Below are 15297 nucleotides of genomic sequence, written 5' to 3'. Positions count from 1 at the left end.
CTCAAAATTTGGCTTATCATTGGTCATATATGGTACATGCGGTTAACCAAAAGTGGCTCTCAGTTGTTGAACCTTGTTATAGTGTCAGTGTATGTAGCACTTTTACCATGTCTGCCTTTAATATACCTGCTATCGCCTCCGAGATCTAGAGATAGGGTGTCTTCCCAGTGAGCCAAAGGTCGTGGGTTCAATCCACATCCACGTCATACCAAAACACATTAAGAAATGGTACTTGTTCTTACCCTGCCTGGCAATTGGCATTGGATAAAGCTAGGACTGATTGGCACGGAGTCAGTTTAATATGTCTAAGTGGGTATTCATGTTCTTGGCATGGTATCTCACTGGGATATCACTATAAAGCCAGCATAAGTCTGGACTAGTACAAGCAGAATTGAAAACATGTAAGGCGCTACTTGGAAAAAAGTAAACTTTGATCCTGTCGTGTAAGTCTGAATGATTCAACCACTCGGTAGTCCCATCAGCATTCTGTTCGAAACCCAGATGAACAATAAACTACTCACTTCATTGGTCAGACTTGTAATAATTGTTTTATGATTCATTAGTAGGACATGCTTTTATGGATTCCGGTGTGACATGTTTGAATGTTTTTTCTTTGTAAATAAAGGATCTTTGTGTGATGTTTGTCTTTGAAAATCGATAACATCCAACTTGCAATAAATCAGTGTAGATGGAAGAATCAGTTATCTAACTAATTAACCCAAGGTTACAGAATTCAAATCATACTCACAGGAGATAGCTTTCTTAAGCCTTACTTGACAACGCTAGGAATATTGAGACAATTTTTAAACTTAGTGGCCATTAAATGCCTGGGTTATTAATTCCTCGATTTATTTCATATTTACATTATTATTTCATTATAAGATTTCCATTTGAGAATTGCTTTGTCAATAGTACAGGGATACAGTTACTAATCTGCATTATCCTTCAACCACATTTCCGAGTAAACATATTTCCTAATGAGGAAATTGTCTTGCAAATTCTGCATAACAAAAACAAACACACTATGCTCAAGTGCAGAAAAGTACAACAAAGGACAATGCAGAAATCGATCATTTCTGGCAGTGACAGATGAGATAATATGAAGGTGATATATTCCTCACGACTACTGCTATTTGACTTTTAATCACACTGCGCTCGCCAGATCAATACTTCGTGTCCGAATAGATGGCGTTTCTGGACGATTTCGAGCGCAGGGTGATTATTTGGGAATCCATGCTTGTAAGGGGGATCTATCTAGATTCACTATGATTATATGGTGGTGCTAATGACTACCTTGAGAATTGATAAGCAGGCCGTCCTAGCAGCAAGGAAATGCTGAAGTCAGGAATTCATCACATTTATTTCATATTTTAAGTATTATTTCATAATGATGTTTGACAAAATGTGTTCTGAACAGAAATTGACATCTTAATGATGATCTTTGGAAAATAATATATTTGATAAGTGATGAGGAAACTTTAGACATCGTTGATAAAAGTAGGTAGCTTGTGTTTCACGAATGTTTCATGTTGATGACAATAAGAGAAGCATAGTGAAAGATTCCCAGTAATTAATATAATAATTATACTCCATGTTACATAAGTTCATATTTGATTAGTTTGGATCTCCGGAAAAAGTAATCTTTATGATATATACTTAAAGTAAAATACAGAAAGATAACTTAGTTTCAATCAAAATAAACTTATCTGGATATAATCATACAAGATTCGAAAAAAAATGTGTTTAAAATAATTGACAAGTTTCATTTTCTCACCAATAAATTCCTAACACCCTGATAATAAATCTTGTTAGAACTGTTCGTGATAGTGTTGGTAGTTCATTTGTGGGAATCATTAAGACACAAAGATCACTGCCAGAAAATCAATGGAGACTTAACAAGTGGTTCCCTGCTTCATCACACAGCTTTTTTGCTGATGCTAAGCACCCTTTGATATGTCCAACTGGCCGCACTGATCATAGTCCTATAGCCGGCATCTTTAGATCTACCATTCCTGTTTTTGTCTCATGGCGCTATTCTGTTGATGAGAATAGCCTCAAGCAAAGAGTTCTACACCAAATTCCTTTCAATCCCTCATTCGCAAATTGAATTTGGGCTCTATAGAAAAAGCCATTATCGGAATGCCGATATCCAAGAGAAGGAGACGGAACCTCCAAACTGACCCTTATTTATTTGTCACACACGTTCTGTTCAATATTTATCAGCATGTACGAAAATCAGAATAGGAAATTACTTGATCAGGGTTGTTTAGGCTGAGGTAGTCTACCTTCTATTCTGATCCCGAAGCATTGTAGCTGATGCTAGCTGCAAGTTTCTTGGATGCTACAGTCTCAGTATAATATCTGCATTAATTGAGCCTCTTTGCGATAGCAAAGTTTGATTTGTTTCTGAAACTGGAGGTATTGATTTTTCTGATCAACAGGTTGGTGATTTAGAACTGATTATGTACCTCATTTGGTACAGGACCAGGATCTGTTTAAGGTAGTTGCCATTAAAACATTCCATGGACACCATGATATGTGTTTTGTAGACTGAGAGGCACCAGACCGCTTACTATCAAACCTTGGGGTTTTCATTTGTATGGATGTTTTCCAGAACATTAAAATTTCCACTTCCACTGACATTGATGAACCACCTGTGTGACCAGGCTGAATCACCTTACATTTTATTTTATGCAATCTGGTCAAATGGCTCTTAAGAATTTGGATTGCATGAGGTAGCTCCTGAAGCCTTTAGATCGATGTTGAATACTTTCCAAATCCTCTTTGGAATCTGCAGGATTAGGTCTGGTCAACTTTGAACCTTGTCTAGAATTCTGTTTTTGCTTGGAACGGTCATAGTGCCCTGAAGTTCTTTGAGAAGGAGAGGGAGAGTTTATCGCCACAGTCAGTTTCTACATGAGATGTGGACATTGTTAGTATATTTCTCTCAAGTATCTCAGCATTTTTAGACTGCTTTATTCCACATCGATAGTAATTAATTCTGTGCAGGAGCTGCAAATATAATGGGATGTTTACCAAACTCTTTGTCACATTTTGACTTGACCAACTGTCCCAACTCCAAGCACAGTCAGGAATTCTGCAACTTGTGTCTTGGTGACAGGAAGTCTACAGTTCAAGTTCTGAAGAAATAACTCCCTTGACATTGATGAATTGACCCAACTGTACCAGAATTCTTCAATTCTCCTGGAAAAAAATTCCAACAGAATCTACATACACCAGACTTACCAAATTATTCTTAAAACTGCCAATAGGACTGAATTGTATGTGTACTGGGATGATTCACCCGACTGTATTGGAATCAAAGTCAGGCTTTGACGTTGATGTTCAGACCCGAATAGCTCCTTTTTTAAAACTTTCAGGAATACCGTTGGAAAAGAAGTGCATGCTAAAGGAGAGGTCCATTTTTTATGTGGCGTCATTGTGTTAATATTCTTGCAGTGAAAAAAGCAAATCCTTGAGGAACGTGTGCCTGGAATAAAGACCTTCAGGAATGGCATTGTCAGTCAGCGCTGAGGATCCAACAACCTTATTTTCCTTTGCGATTCACTGATTTGAAATTTGAAAGTCACATCAGGTCAGGTCATTCAGGACACCAGGGAAGAGTTGCATCATCGTGACTGCCAATGCATATTTTAGTCACCAGTGATTGATATCACTATTTATTGTATTTGATTATGTTGAACACGACAGTAATTCCCCTTGGTACTTGCCCATGTGTAAGGATCAAACAATACGTCGGTTGAAGCACCAGGTCCAAGTAGCTTGAAGGCACACAGTCTCTGTGTTTTTTTCAATGGTTTTGCACAGCCAGACTCATTCTGATAACTTTGGTACCCCTGCAGTTTCTGGTACCGAAGCAGCGTGCGACAAATTGCATCAGTGTCAATATTTATTTATGTCCCACAGGATTGCGGTATATGCTTTTTTGAGTCATTTATGTTAAATACAGGCAGGAGACCACGCTATCTGAACCACGGGACAAATTGGATCGAGATATTGACAATACGATGGTAATCGATAGATCAATGACAGGACTGATGTTGGTCTTGATGAATATTATTTCATGTCAGATTGGTTTGAATTAGTTTGCTCCACGTTTCCCGATACTGTTTCATAAAGAAACAAGCCATCATTGGAATATTCCAAAATTCTCTACTAGACCTGATCGAGGCTGTTTGAAGAAAATGACGGCGGTAAGTTTCTACAGCTTGTTTTTATGTTTCTGTCACATTTTACATGTTCACAGCATGTCAATTGGGGGGAAATTGGTAAAAGTTCATTGTTTTGGGTTTGGGTTTCGATTTTGTAAGGGTAATAATCATTCTCAACATGTAGAATGTTCTGCAATATGGGAGAAGGATGCTAGGGAGAGGGGCCATTATCAGACTACCTGTTGATCCTGTGCCAGAATGATCACATCCATTCTTGTCTTCGTCGTCTTGCATAATATTGCTGCACAAGAATCATTAAGAGTGAGGCAACTTGAGACTTCTTGATTTGACTTTAGTCATTTGTTGGTTTAATAATTTTAGATTTTTGGATTTAATTTCTGATTTAAGTTAAATTAAAAAGTTGATGATAAATTTATCATTATACATGTATTATCTTTTCCTTAAAATTTAGGTATCAGTTTTTAGCTTCAGTTCCTTCTTTTTTTTAATTTCCCAGTTAATGAGTATGAGTGCACATAACCAATGCTCACCCATTGCATGTTTGTACTGAATTGTCATTCCATTTGTGGAAATTTGTTGTAATATTCTATCAATTTAAGTATAAGTTAATATGTTGCAAATCAATCATTATGACATAGTTCTGTTATTGTGGACGCTGAAGCACTTGGCTACAAACGAAATCAGTTTTAATGGGGGTTTTCTTTAAAGAACTAATGAAAAGAACTTTTTGCTAGAAGATTGCTGACATTTTACGCTGTTTCCATAGCAACATAATATCAGTTGACATTCCCTGACTCCTAGCTGGTGATATACATGTACATTCCCCAGACTTAATGCATGTATATGATATGTGTATTGATTCTTAGCATATAGGCTGAACAGAGAGCTAACACAACAGTTTTGGATTGTGTGGCAGCAATTAGCCTGTAGAAGCACAAACTGTTCCCAACCACTTCAGTGTAAAATGTCTCAACTGTAAATCTGTGGGAAACATGCCTCAAATGTAAATCTGTCAGAAAAATGTGTTGAATGCTGCTATTGTATTCAGGTTTCTCTGTCAAGTATCAAATTGATAAAGATGAAAATAATATTTGAAAATTGTAGGTTTGTTTTACATGAATTTGCTTTGAGGGTATTCATAGTTTTAACTTACTGGTATGACATGAGTGCAGTGAGCCCCAGTTTCACCCGAGATGACCTCAGAGCTCATAATGTTCTTGTAATAGAGTGCCAGTATCATGGTTAAATTTATCATGTTTGTAATGGCTTGTTTAAAAATGTTCCTGGTGCCAGAAGTGCACTCTTAGAAATGATATTTTTTTCTAAAATACACAACTTTCGACAGTGGCATGTTTAAGTTCGTAATGGCATGGTTAAAATAAGTTCCTAATGCCAGAAGTTCACACTTAGAAATCATTTCTTCCTAAGAAAACATATCTTTTAACCATGGTTTTTATATGAAGCTGGTGAAAAATGTACTTTCAACAAAATGTGCTGAACAAATACATGAGCTTGTGAACATGCTTAGCGTGCAGTATAACTTCAGTAAACCGGGGGATTCAGAATTCAAAAGGGTACTATCAATCTCAATGCAAAGGAAGGAGGTAAACTTTCTGTAACTGCTTATCATCTAGCTCATGGTGAAATGAAATTCACACCAATTGTCAAAGATGGATCAGAAGAATTCTTGTTGGCACACTTAAATTCAAAAGGGCACAACATGTTTATGACTGCCCCGTGGCACACATGAAAAAATAAACATTTCTTTGCCTGAGTAGTAGAACACTGATGTTACTCATTGCCGACACTGTGCAAAATTATACCTTAACAACAAGAAGCATAATTATACCTTACCAACAAGTAGCATAATTATACCTTACCCACAAGTAGTATAATTATACCTTACCCACAAGTAGTATAATTATACCTTACCAACAAGACCATAATTATACCTTACCAACAAGTAGCATGATTATACCTTACCAACAAGTAGCATAATTATACCTTACCAACAAGAAGCATAATTATACCTTACCAACAAGTAGCATAATTATACCTTACCAACAAGTAGCATAATTATACTTAACCAACAAATAGCATAATTGTACCTTACCAACAGGTAGCATAATTATACCTTACCAACAAGTAGCATAATTATACCTTACCAACAAGTAGCATAATTTGTCCTTACCAACAAGTAGCAATCCTCATACTAGTGTGTCTTATAATGCCTGATTATGCTTGCAACTGTTACTGAAATGTTTTTTCTGACTGCAGTACTTGACTCCTTTCGTCCTGTGTTGAGCATTCATTGACATTTCTTCAGTAAAATGTTCCTGAAAGTGTTGGTCAAATTTCAGAGACCAAGCAGACCCCATTTTCAACGTTGATATAAATTTTTGTTACAGCATGGAGTCTGTACTTCATTGCATGACATCATGACCAATGGGCAATATGGAGATAACTGCTTGGTCTAACAGGAGTAGACTGTTATTGCTTCCAACCTAAGATTGTCAACGGTTGTATTGAAATGGATAGGATCTGGAGGGCTAGCCTCATGGTTAAATCATTTCCTGTCATGCAAAGACCTTGGTTGATATATCCCAGGAGCACAATAAATCAAGCCCAGTCAATGGTGCTTATAGCAATACTTTGTAAAAAATATACTTATTTCTACAATTTGAAAATTTATTTCTTGAGGCGTCAAGGAATTGGATCCAGAGGGTTTCATAGTTCTTGAAACCTTTTTTATCAAGATTATTCAAATATTCTGACAATCTGTAATCTATATTCTGAAATATTCATATATTTTCCCTTCCAAAGTCCTGTGCGACATGGTGCAATTCCATGCCTAATATGTATAGAATATGATATAGCTCCTAGCTTGGTTCATTTCTTTTTCAATCTCTGGACACCCACGTCACAGTCTTGTATAGTCCCTAGCCCAGATTCAGAGCAAATGTTATTAAGTCCATGTCAGTGTCATGTTGTAGGGCATTGGGTGTATCAGTTTCCCCATGCAGAGATGTCTACGTAATAGATATCTGTGTAATAGAGACTATATGCTTTCTCTTGCCAGAGACCAACATTAGCTACGGTTGTCCTTGTTATGAAAATGCCTGATTCAATTAATTGTATAATTGTATAACATATGCTTTCACACAAAAGGGGAGCAGTAAACATACAACTTGTACAGAGATGGCACACAGTGTTTCCAGTGTCCTGTGTGAACAGACTCTCCTCAATGATGTTGTCAAGGTACTCCCCTATAGACATCAAGACAACTAGTCCAGGAAATACTTCTCTCCTCAGTAATTGGGAAGGATTAGAATTCTCTGGCTAAAGGCATGAAAACCTGTCTGCTTCTTTTTTTTCCAATGAGTATTTTGGGCTATCCATTTGTTCTTTCCCGATAAGTTTTTATTCCCAAATCCATTTTTTCTTTCGAGCTACCCTAAGCATACTTCTTCCTCCTCTCTCTACTTCTTTCTTTCTCTTTGTCCTCTTCATTCTTTCTTATCTTTTTCTTCTTATCTTTTTTCCACAGACACTCAATGCAGTCTTTTTATTTTATTTTCATTCAATTCTTGCATTTCTATGTCTGTATGCCTTCTTCTCCCTATCTATTTTCATATCATTCCTTTCTTTCCACTTCTCTCTCTCTTATCCAATCTCTCTTTGTTCTTTTCCAGTCATTAATTTTCGTTTCTTTCCCATGTGATCTTTTCTCATCCTTTCTCATTCTCTTTATCTCCAGGCCTCCGAGCTTAATCTCTATTTGTCCAAATTGCACATACATCACAAATATCAATGCTTGTTAGCAGCATCAGAAATACCTTATTGACCATTCCAGAGTAACTTTTGTAGAAATCAATATAAAAAAATACCACCACATAAAATAAATAGCTCATAACTGCAAAACTATATTTTTTTTACCTAAAAATTACTTCTCTTGCAAACTCCTAAAGTGGCATTCTTTGCAAGTATGAATAAATTAGCTTAGTGCTTTGATTTTAAATTTCTGTGAAATAGCTCCCACAGGTTCCCTCTGTTTGATGGCTTTCTCATGAGGAACTGTGATGAATTATGAATGACTTGAACTTTGCAACATTGCAACTCTCCATCTATCCCAATGCAATGAGCAACATACAAACTGCTCTAGAAGCCAGCCAGCCTGACTTTGTGAAAGTAAATGTTTCAACTTCATATATTATTTGGAATGTATTGCAAAATGGGTGTACAGGAGGAATTTTGTCATCAATGTTACAGCTACACGTAAAGATTGGCTTGAAGATAACACAATCTGACTATTGTTTGTTAGGATGAACGACGATCCCTTCTGTCTTGCTATGATGGCATATAAACATTCATTGTAACCACTTGGTGAGTGAGTGAGTGAGTGAGTGAGTGAGTTGGGTTTACACCGCTTTTAACAGTATTCCAGTTATATCACAGCGTGTCAGCTTAATGTGGGAGGAAAGTCCGAAGTGATGAAGGTCTCAGACGTTTACCACTTCGGTGAAACCCACGAGCACGGGTATGGTGCTGACAAACCTAGAAACATAATCGGGGTGAACCGGGATTCAAACCCACAATCATAGGTTTCTGGTGTGCCCAAGGGACGCAACTCTACACAGCGCCTTAGACGACTGGGCCACCCGTGCCCCCTACACAACATGAATTTTATCTGACAGATTTAGACAACGAAAAACAACTTCCTTTGAGATATATCCAGGAATTTCTCTCTGTGATGATAAACTATGATGTACTCTAAGATGACATATTACAATGTGAAATATAAGCTCCAGAGAGATTATCTGGTGTACATTTCTTAAGAGATCAAAGGCACTTTCAACTTGATTATCATTTCGGTGAGAAGCTGACTTGGGTATTTGACTGAATGACAGTGGAGGTATACATAATTTTCAGACAGTGAATAATGTTCATTTCCTTTTAGTTTGTGGCCAGAGGAGAGGAAAGGTGAAATGGGGTTTAACCTCACTTTCAAGGTTATTGCTATAAAATAGAGATGTGCAAACTAGTCCGAACCAATGACACTTTTATAGTGCAAGCCCTCTGATATACTGTGCCTCAATTTAACATACATACCCCACCCACACAGTATACTTACTCCAACCCAACCACTCCCCTTGTTTTATCCCCTTAATGCTGAGCAGGGTGACAAGAAGCATCACCTTCTTACATCTTTTGGTATGATGTGGCTGGGGATTGAACCACCAACATTTCACTATCCAGGCAAACACTCTATCCACTAGACCACAGAGGCAGTCAGAATACAATTGGCCTTTGAAGATGTTCTTCCAAGAAAATTGTCACTTAAGTGATATGTAGCTGATGTCACATGCCTTGTTTTTTTATTGTTGTGCTTCTATTGAATCAAGTATCAAGGTTGTACAAGGAAGAATGTAAGTCTTGAATGGCGCATATACATTCGTGTTACTTGCTATTATATATATAAATCTTCATGAAATTTGAAAGCTCAAAACAGCATATTCTGGTCACTTATGAAGTTGCAACTTGTAATCTCCACATGTTCCTAAATATATATTTGCGTTCATGACTTACTTGTGGATGTATCAACTCGGTCTCATTGCTATAAGGAGAAATAATGCCGATGCGATGTTAAATTTTAACTCACTGTTAAGTCCTATCAGCTATGGTATGTCATGACATTGTTCAGTATTGTGAGAGGGTTTGCATGGAGGCAGTATCAGTTGGCATCAGTCATTGCAACTGGTGATTACTCTTCATATTACCATATTCAACGGAATTAGCGCCCAGGGAACTCTCAAAATTAGAAATAGGGGGCTCTTACTAGAATATTATTTTGGTGAAAAAAACAGAGTTAAAAGATAAATTTTGTGGTTTATGCTGACAGCCAAAAATGTTTTTTTCAGAATTTAATTGCCCATAATTAAGGGTGCATACAACACACGAGTATGTATTATAGGCGAATAAATAAGTCTTGTGTACATTGATCAACCGGAAGGGGTGCTAATTGAGATTGTTGACTTGCCAATATATTAGTAAATATCGCCGTGGGGGCTTATTAGAGAAGGGCGCTTATTACGTCGAATACGGTAACCCGGAGAACCTTTCTCTGACATCCCTCCATCAGTGTTCCTCACAGTGTTCTGCCCAAGTCCAATCAAGGCTTCAACAATGCTGTGCTTCTCCTGAAGAATCAATTCTAATTCATCTGTCCACATTTCATTCTATTGTTATTTTTGTGTTATTTTCGTGGCGATGAATGCTCGGCAATCATCATCAAATAGTACCCAGAGTCGCACTAATAATTGTTATATCAGCAACTCTTGATTCACTTTGATGAAAGCGTGCCTGATGATTGCTATTAAAGTAAGAGCTACCCTCTACGAGTACTATAGATCCATGTGGGTATGTCTTAAGTGCTTTGTGTTTGTATGGATAGTACACATACTGAAATACTTTGAAAACGTATATTTGAATTTTTGTTATATTCGGCAAAATGACCGCAATCTTACCTTCCTGCGAGAATGTTGAAAACTGACTGGATCGCGTGCTCTTAATAAAATACTAGGTATCTCGCCTGAGAAGGAAGTAAATTTCTGAGCTGGAGAATAAGTCCAATTTTCCTCTCTACGAAGCCCAAAACTGCATCTTGATTACGCGTCAACGAAAGTCATGTGACACACCACAAGTTAACCACAGTTCAATCAAACAGATGTTTTCTGTCAATTTTTAATTTGCTTTTACTCTTTACAATGGCAGATTGAATCATGTTGGCAAGATAATTCATTGTAGCAGTATCACTTTGGGTATATGTGATTTTTATGCATCCCTTGTTAGGTTATTTACAGCTCGTCGCCGGCTTGTGAAATAAAACCTAATGCAGGATGCATAAAAACACATATCCCCCATGACACTGCTACAATTTTTATTTTTCTGTGTATTTTGGCATGAGGTAATCAAAAACTACAATGTTGTTAGGGTTTAAATATCATTCAATGTATTTCGAGATGGACTTGAGCACAAAAGACATATGTCTGATGATCGAAAACATGATTACCGTATTCGACGTAATAAGCGCCCCGCTCTACCCCACGGCGATATTTGGTAATATATTGGGTAGTGAACAATCCCAATTAGCACCCCTTCTGATTGATCAATGTACACCAGACTTATTTATTCGTGTATAATATGTACTCGTGTGTTATATGCACCCTTAATTATGGGCAATTAAATTCTGGATAAATATATCTGTCTTGTATAATACACACAGACTTTTATTTTGTATCATTTCAGCATAAACCACGAAATTTACAATCTTTCAACTCTGTTTTTTTTTCTCCAAAATTTTATTCTAATAAGAGCCCCTTATTTCCAATTTTGTGAGCGCCCTGGGCGCTTATAACATTGAATACGGTATGTGTTTTATTGAGCATATGAACTTGTTGTCTTACAAGAGCGGGCTCCAATTTCATCCAAAATATTTTTAAAAAATGAGTCAAGATTGTTTTTTTCTTCCTTTTGTTGAGATATTGGTTACGATGAATCAGAAGAATATGGTTACGATGAATCAGTGCTTGTGATTATTCACATTAATGTTATGGTTATTTGTTTCATTGAATACTTCCTGCAGCTGAATTCAAACTTGTTTATCTTTTCTGTAAGATTGCACTCCACCTGTGCAACATTTTTCATGCCGACTTTCCAGTTCATTTTTCTTGTTCAGGTGAAAGTAATAGCTGTGAAGGCTTCTCTTGTCAAGCATAGATAACTGTGATACAATCTCTCACATCATAGCATTCGTCTTGATTGATGACATTAGCCTAGACTCCATCCATTGTCCATGACATCACTATCTGATAACGTTACATCATCTCAACTATCATAGGCTGATTTCTGTGACACTTCTGAGCAGGGTTGATATTCATACATGTTTTTTCAAATTTAAGTTCTTAAAATGAAATAAACATACAGAGTAACATTCTTGTAACTCAGACTAACAGAATATCTGTCCATCATGAATGATTGCCACCAAGGCTCGGGCTAACATCATTCATCCACTTGTGACATATCATGTGAATTCATCAAGCTTTTTAGTTATTATCTTTTTGTGAAATGCCGTTATCATAAGATACTTCAAAGCAGTGCAAGGGCCAGACCCCACAGACTTTCGGCCCCCCAATGTAGGTCGGTAGGTTGGAATGAAAATGAAAAATACATTCCAGTTTAAAATATTTTGTTTGATTTCCTGAGAATGTTTAAATGATAAAGATAATAATATATTTAAATTGATAGTGTCAGTAAATGAGTTGGCAGAATAAAATAAACACTTCTTTTCATTATTTCATTTTTTTTTTCATATTTGAATTTTTGGGAGTTGGCAGATTCGTAAATCAAGTTTTAAAAAATGTCCTGCTGAGAGTTGCTTGTAACCATGTTCCTGTTATGAGATCGCCAGGTTCAGCAAGCCAACAAACAGACAGAGGGAGTGTGATCAAAACGTTGTTGAACTAACTGCAGTTCTAGTTTACACTTGAGTGTAATGCTCACCAGCGTTTGTATCTTTTCTGAAAATACTCACGAAGAAGAATGGTTTCAAAACAGTCACATATTTATGGCATGTTCAGTTGGTGAAATAGCTTTTTAGAAACTTATTTTTCTCCCGTAACTGAAGCAATAATGAAATGACAAGAAAATAAACCAACTCAATGATGGACAAGTAGATGTGGGAAGCTTGGGATTTAAAGTAAACAAACATGTTTTGAATCTCATTACAGTTTACATACTATAGACTCTGGAGTCCTGATTGATATGTGTTCAGAAAACATGAAAACATTTAGTCTTGGAACATCTCTCCCAGGAAAGACAACTGATCTGTGATGCCATGCATATGTGTGCATTAAGTACATTTTTATGATCAAATAAGCTTGTTTTCTTTAGACTGACATAATACGCTTTTTGTAACGGTTGTTTATGTAACAGATTTTTAGAACTGATCCAAAATGGGGAATTTAATATCGATACCAACCGTTAAGGCTAATATAATCCTCTTTTAAATTTTGTAATTCAAAGGAATTAATTGTGTTCTGTTGAAATTATATATTTCATGTTGACAGTAACATTAAACAATATTGATAAGGTTAGTTTGTGCCCCCAGGGATTTCAATTAAAGTTGAAGCAACCGCCATGCAAGGTCTTTGGCAATGTAAAGTTTTGATGAAATTTGGTTGTCGCCATCCCTGAAAGTTTCTAGAGCTTGGTTATGTTTATCTCTTTGACCCAAATGTTAAGTGTGCATTTAGAAACAAATGTAGCAAAAATAGTCATTTAAAAAGGTCATAAACTTTCAGATCTTCGGTGTAAATATAGAATGGGTTTAAAACGTTCCATGAACTATCACTTATATTGAAACTTTCTTAAGCAGCATTTGTTGTTTTGTTTTGAAATATTTGTTGATGAAGGGCATTGTCTTAATGTTATTTTATTGTCTCACACAGTTAATTTGAATAAGTTATACGTTTTTTTATCTTAACCAAAAGAGAAATTCTGATAAAGTACGAAAAGCATTGACTTCAATATTTTTTACATTTATGGAAGTGAAAATGTAAAAGCTGTGTATATGCCTGTAGCATAGTGGATTTATACAAGTGTGCACAGCATTTTGTGTCTATCATATTTATTACAGAGGTAGACCAATAAAGTTGCAAAAGACAGAACTGATGTTTTCAATAATATATTTGGATTTTGTTCTTTAATCAACACTACCATCATTTTAAAAGTAATTATTCCCATTCTGATCTTGTTATGAACAAACTTTGGGAAGTATTGTTTTCTGATTTTTCTCAAAATGTCACACAATAAAACTTTCCAGAATAACAGGACTTTTCAGGAAATTGATGGTTGTTTTCCATATTGACCTGTCTGTGGTGATATATTGATAGCTGTGTCAGGAGAATACAGTGTATCTATTGAGCAGACATGTCTGTAATTAAGGTTCATCGGAACACAGGGAGCCATGGCTTCCTGTGGTACATTCAACTGCTAATAGCCTCGCTTCCTGCCCAATTTCACCTGCAACCAGGAGGAGCCTAGATCTCTTGGCATACGTGTGGGGTAACACCAAACTCTCACCCACATGGTTTAAAAAAAATATATTTTGATGGGTGGTATGAATTTGTTTTGGTTAAAAGGGGTGGACTAAATTTTTGTGGGTATTTGTCAGTGTTTTCATGTATGCAGTCTCTAGTATTATACGGGGGCACGTGTGGCCCAGTCGTCTAAGGCGCCACGATTCACTGTGCAGAGTTGTGTCCCTTGGGCACGCCAGAAACCTGTGATTCAGGGTTCGAATCTCGGTTCGCCCCAATTATGTTTCTAGGTTTGTCAGCACCCGCACCCGTGCTCGTGGGTTTCACCGAAGTGGTAAATGTCTGAGACCTGCATCACTTCAGGCTTTCCTCCCACATTAAGCTGACACGTTGTGATATAACTGGAATACTGTTAAAAGCGGCGTTAAACCCAACTCACTCACTCACTCACTCCAGTAGTATACAGTATAAACCTCAGCATATTTCTGAGTCTGTTTGCGTTTAATGCTAAAACCTACTGCAGTCGACCAAACCGTTACGACCTTTTGTTACCTATCAACCCTGATATAGTCAGACTGGTATATATAAAAGTAATACAGTTTTAGAGATCAGGGTTTCACAGTGGACACACCTGGATAATGGCCAATGGTTTCTTTCTGCCTGGTCCAGATTATTGACAAACTGCCATGATACATGTGGAATATTGCTGACCACTGTGTTTAAGGGTCAGGATGTCAACCGTTCTGAAGCTTTGTTTGTAACCAATAACCGATAATCCCCGTTACTAGGTTTCCCTGCTCTACTCGGCTTATTCCATTTCTGCTCCAGTGACCTCACAGCGGGTGTTGCCTTATCACGTGACTGGACTCACCTTGTAAAACAACAAATAAATGTGAACAGATGGGCCTAATGTAAGCTTTTCAGTGTGCTTTACATAGTGTTTTGCATAATTATAAAGACATACTACTACAACTGTGACAGTGAGGTGCATGACAGTATGGCTTTAT

The 15297-nt window shown here is 36.9% G+C and overlaps 1 protein-coding gene across 15 annotated transcripts in view; it reads left to right on the top strand.

Annotated features, from left to right (window-relative positions):
- The window catches only part of LOC139465697 (dipeptidyl peptidase 4-like), a 547041-nt gene that overhangs the window by 408637 nt on the left and 123107 nt on the right, over window positions 1-15297 (top strand). The window contains exon 1 of one of the 15 annotated variants that reach the window (XM_071247501.1): window positions 4162-4214. The exons of the other annotated variants lie outside the window; for them this stretch is intronic. Within the exon in view, the coding sequence (XP_071103602.1) occupies window positions 4206-4214 (9 nt within the window). The 5' untranslated portion in view covers window positions 4162-4205. Of the gene's footprint in view, window positions 1-4161; window positions 4215-15297 lie in introns of those variants that run through there. 15 annotated transcript variants of the gene reach the window in all.

This window comes from Haliotis cracherodii, unplaced genomic scaffold, assembly GCF_022045235.1.
Source record: "Haliotis cracherodii isolate W230 unplaced genomic scaffold, xgHalCrac1.p SCAF_18, whole genome shotgun sequence".
Classification (NCBI taxonomy): domain Eukaryota; kingdom Metazoa; phylum Mollusca; class Gastropoda; order Lepetellida; family Haliotidae; genus Haliotis; species Haliotis cracherodii.
This window is presented reverse-complemented; position numbering and strand designations above follow the sequence as displayed.